The sequence below is a fragment of the Furipterus horrens genome, unplaced genomic scaffold (assembly GCF_987537825.1).
Source record: "Furipterus horrens unplaced genomic scaffold, mFurHor1.1.pri manual_scaffold_2, whole genome shotgun sequence".
Taxonomy (NCBI): domain Eukaryota; kingdom Metazoa; phylum Chordata; class Mammalia; order Chiroptera; family Furipteridae; genus Furipterus; species Furipterus horrens.
This window is the reverse complement of record NW_028327172.1, coordinates 206,634,748-206,647,950: the sequence shown is the minus strand read 5'-3', so window position 1 is coordinate 206,647,950 and position 13,203 is coordinate 206,634,748. Positions and strand designations below refer to the sequence as shown.

At 36.9% G+C, this 13,203-nt stretch overlaps 1 protein-coding gene across 1 annotated transcript in view; it reads right to left on the bottom strand.

The window, feature by feature from the left end:
* The window catches only part of KCNIP4 (potassium voltage-gated channel interacting protein 4), a 391,027-nt gene extending 378,147 nt beyond the window's left edge, over positions 1–12,880 (bottom strand). The window contains exon 1 of the mRNA XM_090267023.1: positions 12,734–12,880. Coding sequence (XP_090123149.1) covers positions 12,734–12,833 — 100 coding nt within the window. The 5' untranslated portion in view covers positions 12,834–12,880. The remainder of the gene's footprint in view (positions 1–12,733) is intronic.
* Positions 12,881–13,203: the final 323 nt, after the last annotated feature.

The window sequence follows — 13,203 nt, the reverse complement described above, 5'->3', positions numbered from 1 at the left end:
TGCAGAACTGACTTGAAGTTGAAAAATGACTTCAAGGCCTACAAAATCTGTCTTCAGTGCCAAGGTGTTACTTCTGGATTATTTTTGTTTTAAAGATAAAAAGCAAACACCGACTGCCTCAACTGTAAATATATTTTCTAAATTAAAAAAAAAAGTTTTTCATTCTAAATTAATAAATGACTATGATCCAATGGTCACTGAGTTTCTTCAATTGGAAAATTAGTCTGCATTCCATATTGATTTCTTTTGCTTTTTAAAAGTAACCTCTAAAAAGTGATATAAACACATGCCTACAACACATATGTTCAGAAAAGGAATAACAAATCCCAGTGTGCATTCTCTCCCCTTCCACCTTGTATTCATTTTTATTTTATTTAAAATTTTTTTAAATTGTTGCTCTATTACAGTTGCCCCAATGTTTCCTCTGTTGCTCTCCACTGCCCCATCCACTCCCCACGCTCACAGTCAATCATGTGTGCTTTTTAAAAATGGGATCAGTTTTTCCATATGGCTTTGAAATTGTTCTTTTAACTTAAGAAGTATATTTGCAGTAGTTTTTCAACACGGTGATGTTTGCCGATTTCATGGAACATATGCCAGGTGAATGGGAAAATTTACCAACATGTAATTTATCAATAGGGCTGTTGTCCAAACCGAGTGAATTCAGAATTGAAGCATGGCCATGCATACTGACACTGATCGGGTAAGGGATGAACCTGAGCTTAGGAAGTGCATCTGATTAGGACCCCAAAGAGGCAGCCAGGAAACCGAAAGACTGGGCTTTTCCAAACTCAAGACAGGATGCTCAGGACCCAGTGAGCAAGACCCAGGCAGAGCAAAGAAAACTTACCTGAACACTTGCTATGGACAAGAACTATCTTTCTAAGCACCGTGTTTCTATTAAATCTGATTCTTTCCTGATATTAGCCTGTGAGCTACCTCTAGCTGAGCAGGCTGAGAGTACTTTCTGAAGTATTTTCACTACAACGTATAAACTAGTATTTGTAAACACTCTGTTGGATCCCCTCCCAAAGCAACTTTACTAGTTATTGTGATTTACAGTACACCATTATGGCCATACAAAAGAGAAATGAAATTTTCAATCACTGGCCTCTGCCCTGTCATGCAGTGGGATGACACAGTTCCCGGGTGGTTCGATTTCAAGTCCTCTGTAGTTGTACTTCTATAGACTGAGACATTATATCTGTAATCGCATATGTGGAGGCTGTATTAAGCATATTCCCTCTACTTTCTTAGCTATTTTTTTTTCTATTCTCCCATTTACTAACTAATTCTGCCCTTCTGTTTGAACATGTCTAGAAAAAAGCAATCTTACTGTAATGTACTCAAAAAAGTGCTCACTTTGTCTGAGTTAGGGAGAGTCCTCTTTTAAAATTATGACTACGCATCTCAAATGGGCACTAAGCAGTGCCCAGCAATCTCCTCACATTTGCTCCGTAAAGACCCAGGCTCCAAAACATCTCTCCTAAAACATCCATTATACCCCACCCACAAATGCTTTTTACCTCACCCCACTTCATATTAACAGAAAAAGGAAGCAATCAGACACAATGTCTCTCAACTTCCCATTATGGATGTTCCAACATCTATGCCCACATTCTCTGCCTTCCCTTGCGTATAATACAGGGAAGGAGAGTCTCGGCTACAACCAAGCCTGATTCCTCTACAATAGCAGGGACCTTGGAATTTTTGTCCCTGTCATGTCACCACCCCGTGGAACACCATCCAGTAGGAACTTGCTGAATACAGGTTGAATGAATGAATGAATACCAAGGAATATGAAAGGGTCCATTTGTCCTGAATGAAGAGGAGGACAATGCAAACACAAAGCTTTCTAGGGCAGGACTCCAAATCTGTAGCATATAATTAGATGATCAGATATGAAATAAATGATAAATAAATAACAGAAGACATTTCCCCTTGCCTCATTTCCTCAATCTTTGTCCTATCTGGCTTTTACAGTATATCAACAATTAATGGTCACCTTTATAGAGCACATGAATAGAACCAGGCACTGTCCATACATGTCTAGTCTCCACAATGACCAAGTTACATATGATAAAACTGAGGCTCATAGAGAGCAGAAAAGTTGTCTATGGTCAACTAGTAGGTGAAGGAAAGAGAATTCAAATCCACATCCGTCTGATGTGAAAGCCCATGCGGGTCCTGGTCGGGTGCTTCAGGTGTTTAGAGCATCACTCCAATATGCCAAGCGAGCCTCCATGTTTGCTCTCCAGTCAGGGCACATACAAGAAGCAAATAACGAATGCATGGATAGGTAGAACCACAGATTGATGGTCATCCCCCCACCCCCTACTTGCTTTCTCTCTCTCAACTTAATAAATAAATACAGAATTTAAAAGAAAAGAAAATCCATTCTCTCTCCACTCAACTATGCTGGTCATTTTATTGCAGATCCAAGCCCAACTAGTTTCAAATCAAATGCTATTAGGAACAGAACTGCCTTTACCTGACAGTCAGTCAGGCCTGGAAATGTCATGCTGCCAAATCATCTCGGCCTCATTGTGTCACTCATGAAGTCTGAGTAGACATGGAGCTAGGCAGAGAGACAACGGGGACCCTTATTGTGAACTTCATATCCAACTTTCTGTCTTGGAGGATAGATGGTGCTTTCTATATCTCCAGCCATGAACTTTCATCATGCCAGAAAAGGCAAGATGTTCTCAGCTCACAACAGGGTCAAATCTTGGTTTTGTGAGGCCTGAATTTTATACAGTTTGGAGGAGAAGAATCTCTAAGAAAAAAATTTTAAAAATCACATATACAAAATTTGGTATGAAAATTAATATTTAGTTGGAATGGAGATGGAAAGTGGTCTACATATTTGAGGGACTCTGTAGCTTAAGCCTAATTTACTTCAATGTAATTCTGTATCTGACCTTGATTTAGCCCTTCCTGAGAAGTAGGTCCAGTGATGACTGACAACTCATACTCTCCAAGCTGGCAGGACAGAACTGAATCCCAGCTAGACTACTCTTAGGTGTACAATCTTAGGTGATTGAAACTTCCAGAGCATATACTTTCTAATTTGTGAAATCTTCACTTATACAACTGGTATGTAGAAATTATTGTGAACATGAATAATACATTTAGGTTACATAGTGCCTGGAATATAATATGCCCAATAAAGTGCTCATTCAGATATTATTGGTATTATTAGCATCTGATGCTAATACTCTTCTTGTTCACCAGCTCTGGGTCTTTCCTACACAATGCCTGCCTTCTATATTCATTTGATGCCTGTCTGAATGCCTGAGCACCAGGCATTTGGGGTTTGACCCTGTGTCTTCACCATTGTGGGCCACATTTTGGTATACCTCACCAGTTGCTTCAGGAGTTTTGTTTCTACCTGCATACCTGAAACCTCCCTCCCCTACTTTCCTGGGCATAAACCAGTAAAACTAGAAGATTTCAATATGAGGAAAAAATGTTCATAATATATTAAGTAAATAAAGAGCCAGAAATCCTGTAATTATGACTAATAAGATTATCCTTACCGGGTTTTACAAAATTTGGATAATATAAATATGTAAAATTATTAGCACTTTACCTAGAATTTATCACTCTATCACAGATGATGCAATTATTATGTATCTAATGGTACCAATTAGTTTTGTCACTCCTAATAAGTCAATTAACCTTCCTGGGCCTCAATTACTTATAAATGAGGGAGTTGGACTATAGTCTTTATAATTCTTGCTAGTTCCAAACACTGTATTGGTATAAATATCTTGAATATAAATGAGTTATTCTCATCTCAATATGGAATATGCCAAATTTGAATATTTATATTTGAAGCTAATATGTGAGGGAGGAGAAGTTACTCAAAGGAAAACAACATGACTCCTTTATGTGAAATTTGCCTTTCGTCTCAACTTCTTAATACTCTCACTATGGCAAGTGCTTGAGGAATATTATTTGATTTTTTAAAAATGTCTTCTCTAATGAAGACAATTTACATTGGTCCTTAGATGCAATAAGAAAGGGGTGAGTATGCCAGGATCTTGAAACAGCCTTGCAAGGAGATGAAAACTAGACCTGCTCACCCCATAGGGCACATGAAAGGGCAGATCTAACTTAACAAAGAGAAATGAATTTTTAAGCCTGAACATATGCTCAAAATTGGTTGTGAGAATTACAGATAGTTTTTCCAGAAAAGGGAGATCAGACAAAAGATAATGAATCCATGTCCTGGGAGGTGTCTGGGGCAGAGCAAAGAAATATCTAGACGTAGACCCCCTGCTCAGATTTGCATAGGCAGATAACACGTGAAAATGGATATCATAGCCCCTACAAAAAGTTGGAATTGAGTACTTGTAGCAACTTCCCATTTTAATCCTTCAGTGGCTTCCCAGTAAACAAAGACTAAAACCCAGTCTTTGCAATGGCCCTGCATGATGTGACCTTGGCCACCCCTCCACTGCTTGTTCCGCTACTCTCACAGGCTCACCGCTCCACTCCCGCTAGCCTCCCTGTGCAACTTGGATACAAGAAACACACTTTGCACTTATAGGCTCTTGTACTTGGTCGTCCCTTTGCTTGGAATCTTCCCATCCCAGACTCTACTATCTTCCCCCTTCACTTCTTTGACGTATAGGCAGAAAAGTCATTTATTCAGACAGGCCTTTTCTTAGCACTCTATCATAAAAATACCCTAGTTTCTGTCCCCTTACTACAATTTATGCTTGTCCCTATTAGCTATCAGATTGTATTTCTCTTTGTTTATCTTTTTGGCTTTCTTCCCCAATAGTACTTAAATTCTACAAGGACTTGTTTTGTGCTCACTACTTTGCAGAGAACAATGAGTGGAGCACATTAGAGGTAAACATAGTGAATGAATGCATGGCTAATTTCTACTATAATTATTTTGTCTCCTGTACATTTTGGTAGCAGTTATAGTTGTATCTCAAAATGTGACAGGTCAACTTGCAAGAACAGAAGATTTTTTTCCTCTGCTTATGGCTGCATCCCTGGAGCTTAGAACAGCAGTTGGCCCTAGAGAGTTGCTCAGTAAATAATCTTAAATATTGTTTGCCATGGAAGTAAAAAAGTCCCTGCACTGTAGTTTCAAGAAAGAAAATCAATGCTTGTTCTTTGATTGTAGTAATAAGTAACACCAGAAACAATTTTAAACCCAACCCAGTAAAAAAAAAAAAAAAGAAAAATAAAGGCAACTTTCCATTAGTAGTAATAAGTACACATTGGAAAGCCCCCAACCCTACACACACCAGCAATGTTTTGCTCTGATCAAATGTATTCTACACGTACTGCTCTCACTTGCTTAGCTGGCAAAGAATTCAGCTGCTGGTTTCAGATACTGAGTGGTAACCTCTTTTTTTTTGGAATAAAAGATGATAGTGCCTGGATATAATGGCAAAACTCACAAAGCATTTGTTGTATACTGGATAGAGTGCTAAGCACACACAAGTACTGACTAATTTACTCAAGGTCATAAAACTAATATAGACTAGAGTTAGCATTTAATTCTTGTTAAATGCAGTTACTGTGGTTTTAGAGTCTGCGGTCTTTGCTCTATAGCCTGTGGTCTTTGTATGAAAACTAAAACACACCGTTGGTATTGTTTCAGTAGTAAGGTTCATCAGGATGATGAGCCTGCTGACCTGTGCAAACACTTTTCAAAGAATTGCCTCCAGCACTGTGAAATGGTGCGAGCAGTGAGGAGACTTGGGAGACACCTTGCTTCCTGCTTTTAGTAATCAGAGTGATGAACAATTAGAATAATTGCCTTTGTGATTTGTATATGCATCTATTGAGTGTTGGATCTGGGTTTTCCAGAAATTCATCCACTGGGCTACTGAATGGCTGTCAGGTAGTAATGACTCTTCAGTACTAACTTATTCAGACAAGTCATTGAGGTGGAAAATGCCTCAATTTATGCCTAAGTGTTCTTTGTAGCAGCACCTGTCTCTGATTATAAAGCTAAGCCAGAAATCATAAACCTTACTATCGCCCAGGTCTTAGAATCCTTGGATGTTAGGGTGATTGGTCCACTGGCAGAATGCCTCGGGAAAGCTAAAATTTGGATATGTATATTGTGGAATTAAGACTATGCCTAAAGTATATTTTATGAGTATAATTCATCAGATTTTTTTTTCTTCTGCAGAGAAGAGTGTTGTCACAAACAAATAATTTCCTCTCTCTGGGACTCAGTTTACTTATCTATAAAATAATCAATTGGGAACTGGACATTTCCAAAGGATGTTCCTTTCTATGAAGACTTGATAAATCAGAAATTTAATTAGGTTAATTATAGATGAATCTTTTTTCTTCTTTCTCATTTTTTTTTGGCTTATCATCATAGCTATGCATTTACATAGAACACCTCTACATGGAAAAAGAAGTAAACAAATTCAGTCATATTAAAAAACAACATTTATTTTTATACGGATAGTCTATAGGAAAGTTTTATATTAGAAAAAATTTTTATTTAATCGTGTGTACTTTGTCCTATTCTTGAATACTTCTGACTGGCATTTGCATCAGTGCCACCTCTAGGAAGACATTGGAACTAATCCAGATTCCTTCATTATATTCTCTTGTGATCTTGAGCAAATTATTAATCTTTCTGAACCCCCAGTTTATTATCTACAAAATGGAAATAACACATACAACCTTGCATGGTTGATACAATAATTCCAGGGCATGGTACATGTAACAACACTCCTTTTACCCTCTTGGTCTAATAGTAGATTCCCAACTAACGTAAGTCTTTCTCTCTCTCTTGCTGTCTGTTTTCCATAACCAGAACTATCCATGTTCCTTCCTGCTTTATACCCACTAAAAAGTACTGGAGCATGTGTTTTCTGTTGATGACCATCCTGACTAAGCCTAAAATCCGACTGAGGCTTCTGTTATGCTCTAAATCAATGCTGGAGACTCTTACTCCAAAATCCCGTTCCTACGTGGATCATCTCACTACCCTTGTTTGTCTGTGCTGCAATCAATTCTCCCCGTAAGTCTCAGGCCTTTCACAAATAGCATTCCTCCTGGATTCAGGGTCTTGTCTTTGCACTGCAACATCTTATGTAGATGTATAATTTTCTCCCAAATCACCAGCCCTTCTCTGTCTTTTCTATTTCCAGTCGTCCCGTTTGTCATCCAGAACAAGCAGATACAAGATGGGTTCACTATAAGTCTACCTACTTTATTCTCAGTTTTTACTCCAGAGCCCAATGAAAGACTATTCTTGATTTCATGAAACTGTATTGTAGATTCATTTAGGTTACAAGGTTTGTCTAATTTATAAGATGGAGGCTTTATGATATTCTTTATGCTGTATTTATAGACTAGTATTGCTAGCATGTCAGTAAGAACATTTATGCCTATTAAACAATGTCAGTGAAAATGTCCAGAAAGGATTGTAGAAAGAGTTAATGGATAATTGACCTAAAACTTTCTCCCTGTTACCAAATAATTTGCCATAGGCACCCTGCTGTAAGGTCTAGGAAATTAAAGTTACAGAATAGAATACAGAGCCTGATGACCTGAGTCTAATTTCACTTTTATGACTTACAGGTTGAGTAACCCTGAGCCAAGTTACTTAGCCTCTACAGGTCTAAGTTTACCTACTACAGAGGACCATGGTTAAGATTAGATATTACTATGCTAATACTAATACTACACTATGTTTAACATATTAATACACTGCTTAATACTATACTGTTTTAACATGTTTCATATATAACTCATCTTCAATAAAGCAAAATATTAACATTATTTAATATTATTTCATTTGTTGAGGTTAAAAAATAAAAACTATCAAGGCCAAGTAATAGTCCCAAATCACATGACTATTAAGAGGCAACGCTGTAATTAGAATCTAAGCAACATAACTGTGGGTTCTCTGAGTATTATCTCTGAACATAACTAAATTGTCTTATTTCAATAGTTCCTTTTTAGGCATTAATGTTCTTTAAATAAAGAAAGTATTAACTATAAAAACACTAAAGAAATTTAAATAGGTAAATATTTCTTTTACTCCATTCCTAGTTGGTATAAAAAGATAGTATGTGTAAATTTTCTAATATCACCATAAATTATTTTTATATTTCTTAAGCATTACAGTTTAGCATTCCATTGCATTTGGGGAAGCATATTTGTGGGAGAATTAAAAGAGAGTCTGTTTTATGGGTTTCAATTAAGTTATCTGAGGTAATATAACAGCTCCAGTAATTTACAGGCCTGTGGTCCTCATTAAACATCATGGACACTCAGAACTATTTTCCAGTTGGCCGAATTTATTGACAGACCCAATAAATCCACACTTCTGTCAATAGCACAGGAGAATTAAGAACCTGAGTTCCAAAAACCCATCTCTGTACATATGGATAATATCTACTTTAGAACTCTTGAGGAAGTTTGTGTTATAGTATTATAGATCTTCTAAGTACAATGAGCTAAATACAGTATTCCCTCACTTATTGAGGGTATTCTGTTCTAGACCCCTCCTGTGATAGGTGAAAATTCACGAAGTAGTAACCTTACATTTGTTTTAGTATTTATATATATTTTAAGGCTTTATAAACCCTCCCCACATACTTATAAACCATTCCCAGTCCCTTATTAACCTTTCCCACTCCCTTATTAACCTTTTACACACTTTTATAAACACTACTTATGTTCTTGAACATATTCTACACTCTTAAACCTACGTAACTTTAACAATATATGTATACAGCACTGCAAGATCCCACGATATAGCGAAAAACCCGCGATAAATAATTAAATATAGTATTTTTAAAAATCCCGCGATACAGTGAGGCTGCAATACGTGAACTGCGATATAGAGAGTATAGAGAGGGACTACCATATATACAAAAAAATTAATGCATATTATATACGGGACTTAAATTATTAGTTGATTTCTTTTTGTCTTTTTATCAAAGACAAATAACAATATGATTTTTTTTCAAGTCATGTGTTTTGTTGTATTTTTTTAAAACACCATTTACCAAGATTAGTAGAAGGAAAAAGGATGGTTCTTTCCTAATTCAGTAACTATTTCAGAATAATTTAATGCATATTTGGATGAAAAGTAGATATTTTCACAGCCCAGTGTTGCATATAGAGATAATGAAATAGCTTTGCCATTAAAATTTTCATTAAATCTCTCCCTGGAATGCATAAACCAAAAATCACTTTCATTTTTATATCTGGATAAGATGCACTTGACTGTTGTGAGGTTTTATATTCCAAACCAGCCCAACTCCAAGTAGGTAGAAAGAACCTGTGGATTCAAAAGACTAGCAGTATGAGTTATCCTCAAAACTTTGCTCAAGATCAAACTATTATTTGCATGCATACTGACCTGCTGTTAAGATTACTTTCCTTAATAAGAAAACATATTGAAGTTTAACTAAATTACAATATAAAAACAAACAAACAACCCCCCCCCCCCAAAAGCAAAAACAACCGAACTTCAGAATGTTAAGAAACAATGACATGGTGTACTTATTTGTTATTGGAACCCGTTGTAAGTTTTGAGAAACTGGATTTCAAGAGTGTCTCAAACTTCAGCCCCAAATGTCAAATCCTAGAGCTACAGGAAAGGACATTTCTCTCGTCTCTCGAAATGTAATGAAAATCTCTCTGAGATATGATGAATTAGTCCCCCATGGGAGGGGAGAAATTAGTCCAACAGCTGTACTGCATATCAATCTCAAAATAGGCCATTGATACCCATTTTATAAGAAAGGGTGTGCATTATGTAACTTATCAAACTGTCATTGCCTGATGGGCTCCTAGACTTTTTGAAATGGAAAGTCCCATGGAGATTATCAAGTCCAGTTTTCTCATTTTAGACCACTAAAAAGGTAAAGTGGCTTACCAAGCTTAAAAAGTAAGAGAGTGGAATGAGAGGGATAAGAATCTATACTTCTATTATTGTTTTTATTTTCTCATGTTCAAGAATGTCACCCACAGAATGCAACTCTTTGTGTTTAGAAATAGATGCCATGGGCCCATGTGTAGCATTGTGTATTTAGGCAAATCAGGCCTAGTGCGGACCAAAAGGAACTGGGACATCCAGCACCCACTTCCAAGTCTTCTGCAAGAATGTGAGCTCCAAGTACTCAAAGGTAAGCAAACAAAAATTTCAGACTTGAACAACACTCATTTATTCAAAGTGCATTTATTCTACACATATTTAAGTGAGATAATAACAGCATTATGCAAACAAAATGTTATATATGCCCTGAGAACGTAATGTGTATTACACATGTAATAATAGAAAAAGGAAAACTACATCTGGAATGATAACTACAGTACAAAACAAATGTAAGCCTAGATGAAAATGTTTAATTGTTTAAGAAATAATTTTCAAAACTATCCTTATAGGACTTTAACCTAGGTCCAAATTTTTCTACTTAATACTCAAATCTCTTTACTAGGACACTTCAGCAGACAAATAAGAAAGCTGGAAGAAATTATTATCCCCAACTTAGATAAGTGAAATGGTGGGGGAGGAAGGAAACCCTATGAGAAAAAAAATCTGAATAGTATCATCAGAGTTTGTTTTTAAGAAAGCTTCAGAAAATCTATGAAGATGCTATTTTGATAATAAATGTTTATTCTTTTCAGTAATCAACATTAGGCTATAACTTTAGATTTGTGCATATTCTTATCTATAGATTCAAATTATGTACAATGAACTACCCAATTCAATCTATTCCTTTGTTTTCTACCTCCGGTAAGCAAAGTGTGCGGCCAACTTAAATCTGGTTTTGAAGGTTTTCTGAGGTTAGCATTCACTTTGGAAATAAGTCTTACACAAACTTCAAGATGGAAAGCACTGTTGTTCTCTTTCTCTATCAACATTTATAAATTACAGATAATTTCTCCTAAGAGTGGTCATCAACATTTTATCATTTAAAAACACTTTCTAAAACCACTGGAAATTGGCTATGGATTGATGTTCGCGTTTATAAGAAAGACCACTCATTCTCTCCATAGTATTAGTACAGTGTTGGCCTGGGAAATGTTGATATTGTAAAATACAAAACACAAGATAGAAACGATTTATACAAATCAGTACAGTTTGGAGTACAAGTAATACAAAAGAAAAGAAAAGAATCACGAAGGTTAGTAGCCCTTAGAGGAAGAAAACACACACTCTCGTTTGTGAGAGTGACTGTTTTTGCTCCTAAAAGAAAACCAATACTAGAGGAGGTTTCATCCCCAAACCCAGAATACAAGCTGTCAACACAAGCATTTAAAGAACGACCCCATGTCATCCCTGAAATCTGCTAAAACAATTCCCTCAACACAGCCAAGAACGCTGACACTCCTCCAGGGAACTGCCAGTCTCAGAAAACAAAAAAACAGTGCTTTAAAATGGGAGGTCCCACCCCATTTCCCAGGTAAAATAACACACGCTCATAAACAGAGACATCCAACCAAGTGCCTGTGTCACCGCAATGCACAAGATAAAGTCAACTGTAAAGAGCAGTCACCACTTCCAGAATTGAGAATGTTATCCTCTTTTCAGAGCTACAAATGTTTCCATCGAAGAAGGCCGCAAGAAGTGTTCTGCAAACTTCCTGAAAATTACTTGAACAAACCCTGCTCTCTACCATCCCTCCCCACAATGAGTTACAGAGAGAGGTTTCTGATAACCTACATGGGAGTGACACACTTACTATAATTTGATGTTTGCCATTTGTAAATGCAATCTTATTTATGCCACACGTGGCAGTCACCTCTGGAGGACTTGATTAGTTGTGGATGTAAAACATTTATAACATATTTGCATTTGTGCTCATTTCAAATTTAAAGCAAGAAGAATATCAAAGTATAACTATGTCAAACATCACCCACGGCTGCGCTGAAAAATTGCTCTGATACCTTCAGAGAAACAGTCCCTAGCTGCAAGCAAACACATTCTCCAATGTGTTTGGAGCAGTAGGAAAATAAGAATCTAAATCTACTCAGACTCTTAAAGAAGACTTTAATTCAAGAAAAGATAATAGGCAAGTACACATCTTATGTTTTAAACCAAAAGACGATTGTTTAGGAAACTAGGAGAATAAGCCTCTGATAAACATAAAGAACAACACTTGAAAAATAGTTTGCTGTTTGGCTCCCAAGCTAAGGTCTGTCATATGAGTTGGGGACGCTGCCCCATAAACTCTCAGTTGGGATGTAACGTAAGTAATGTTATAAATACATCTCAAGACAATCTCATATTAAGCTTGTCAGTCTTAGGTTCCAATCTTAAATCATAAGAAATTATAATAAATGTGCATCCATTTCCATTTGATGAATGCATTTGCATAGGAACAAACAGATGAACCTCACAATATATTCCAATAAAATTTGCTGGTACAATAAAAGGGGATAATAAATAAAAGCATCTAAGATCCATACGGACTAAATGTTCTCCATATAAGCAGACACACCAATTATAAGCCTTTCATTTCCTCCGTTTTGGTTTTAACATTTTGATTTAAAGTGTTGCTCATGGTTTCAATGTCCTTTTGCTGTGAAAACATCACTGAAACTTACAAAAAGTTTATCTGATTAATTCCTTCTATCCTGAAAAATCTACCTCCCTTCATGTCCACCCCACAGTTACATTTCTCTGATTTCCTTTCAGGTGCCTCTTACATTCCCTTAAGAAATTTTTATTGCAAAACAGAGAAATTTTAGAAGTCACTAAAAAGCACTCCCTTACCTTCTAAACCTGCTTCAATCAGCCCAAACTGTTCCAATAATTTAACAAAAAGCACAATGACGATCAGAACTGCTATCATTTCAAGCCCTTCCAAGTTCATGGTCAGCTAGGTCATGGTCCGATAACAGCCAGTGAGAAGTGCTTGTCTGCCTGGCTTTCTTTGTAAAGCCATTAAACTACATTAAGAAGGCTACTGCCAGAGGAGTAGGGGAGGAGGAGAGCTGGAGAGAGAGAGGGAGAGAGGGAGAGAGAGAGGGAGAGAGAGAGAGAGAGAAGGAGAGAGAGAGAGAAAGGAGATGAGATGGGGAGGCTGAGAGAAAGGGTGTGAACGAGAGAAAATGCATTCATCCTGTCTACAATAGCAGAGGCCAGAAGTGGCAGCCGGATAAAGTCAGCCTGTCGGAATTACGCGCTTCCTGGGGGTTATCACTCTTACAGAGAGACAGCCACGCATGAAGTAGTAACACGCA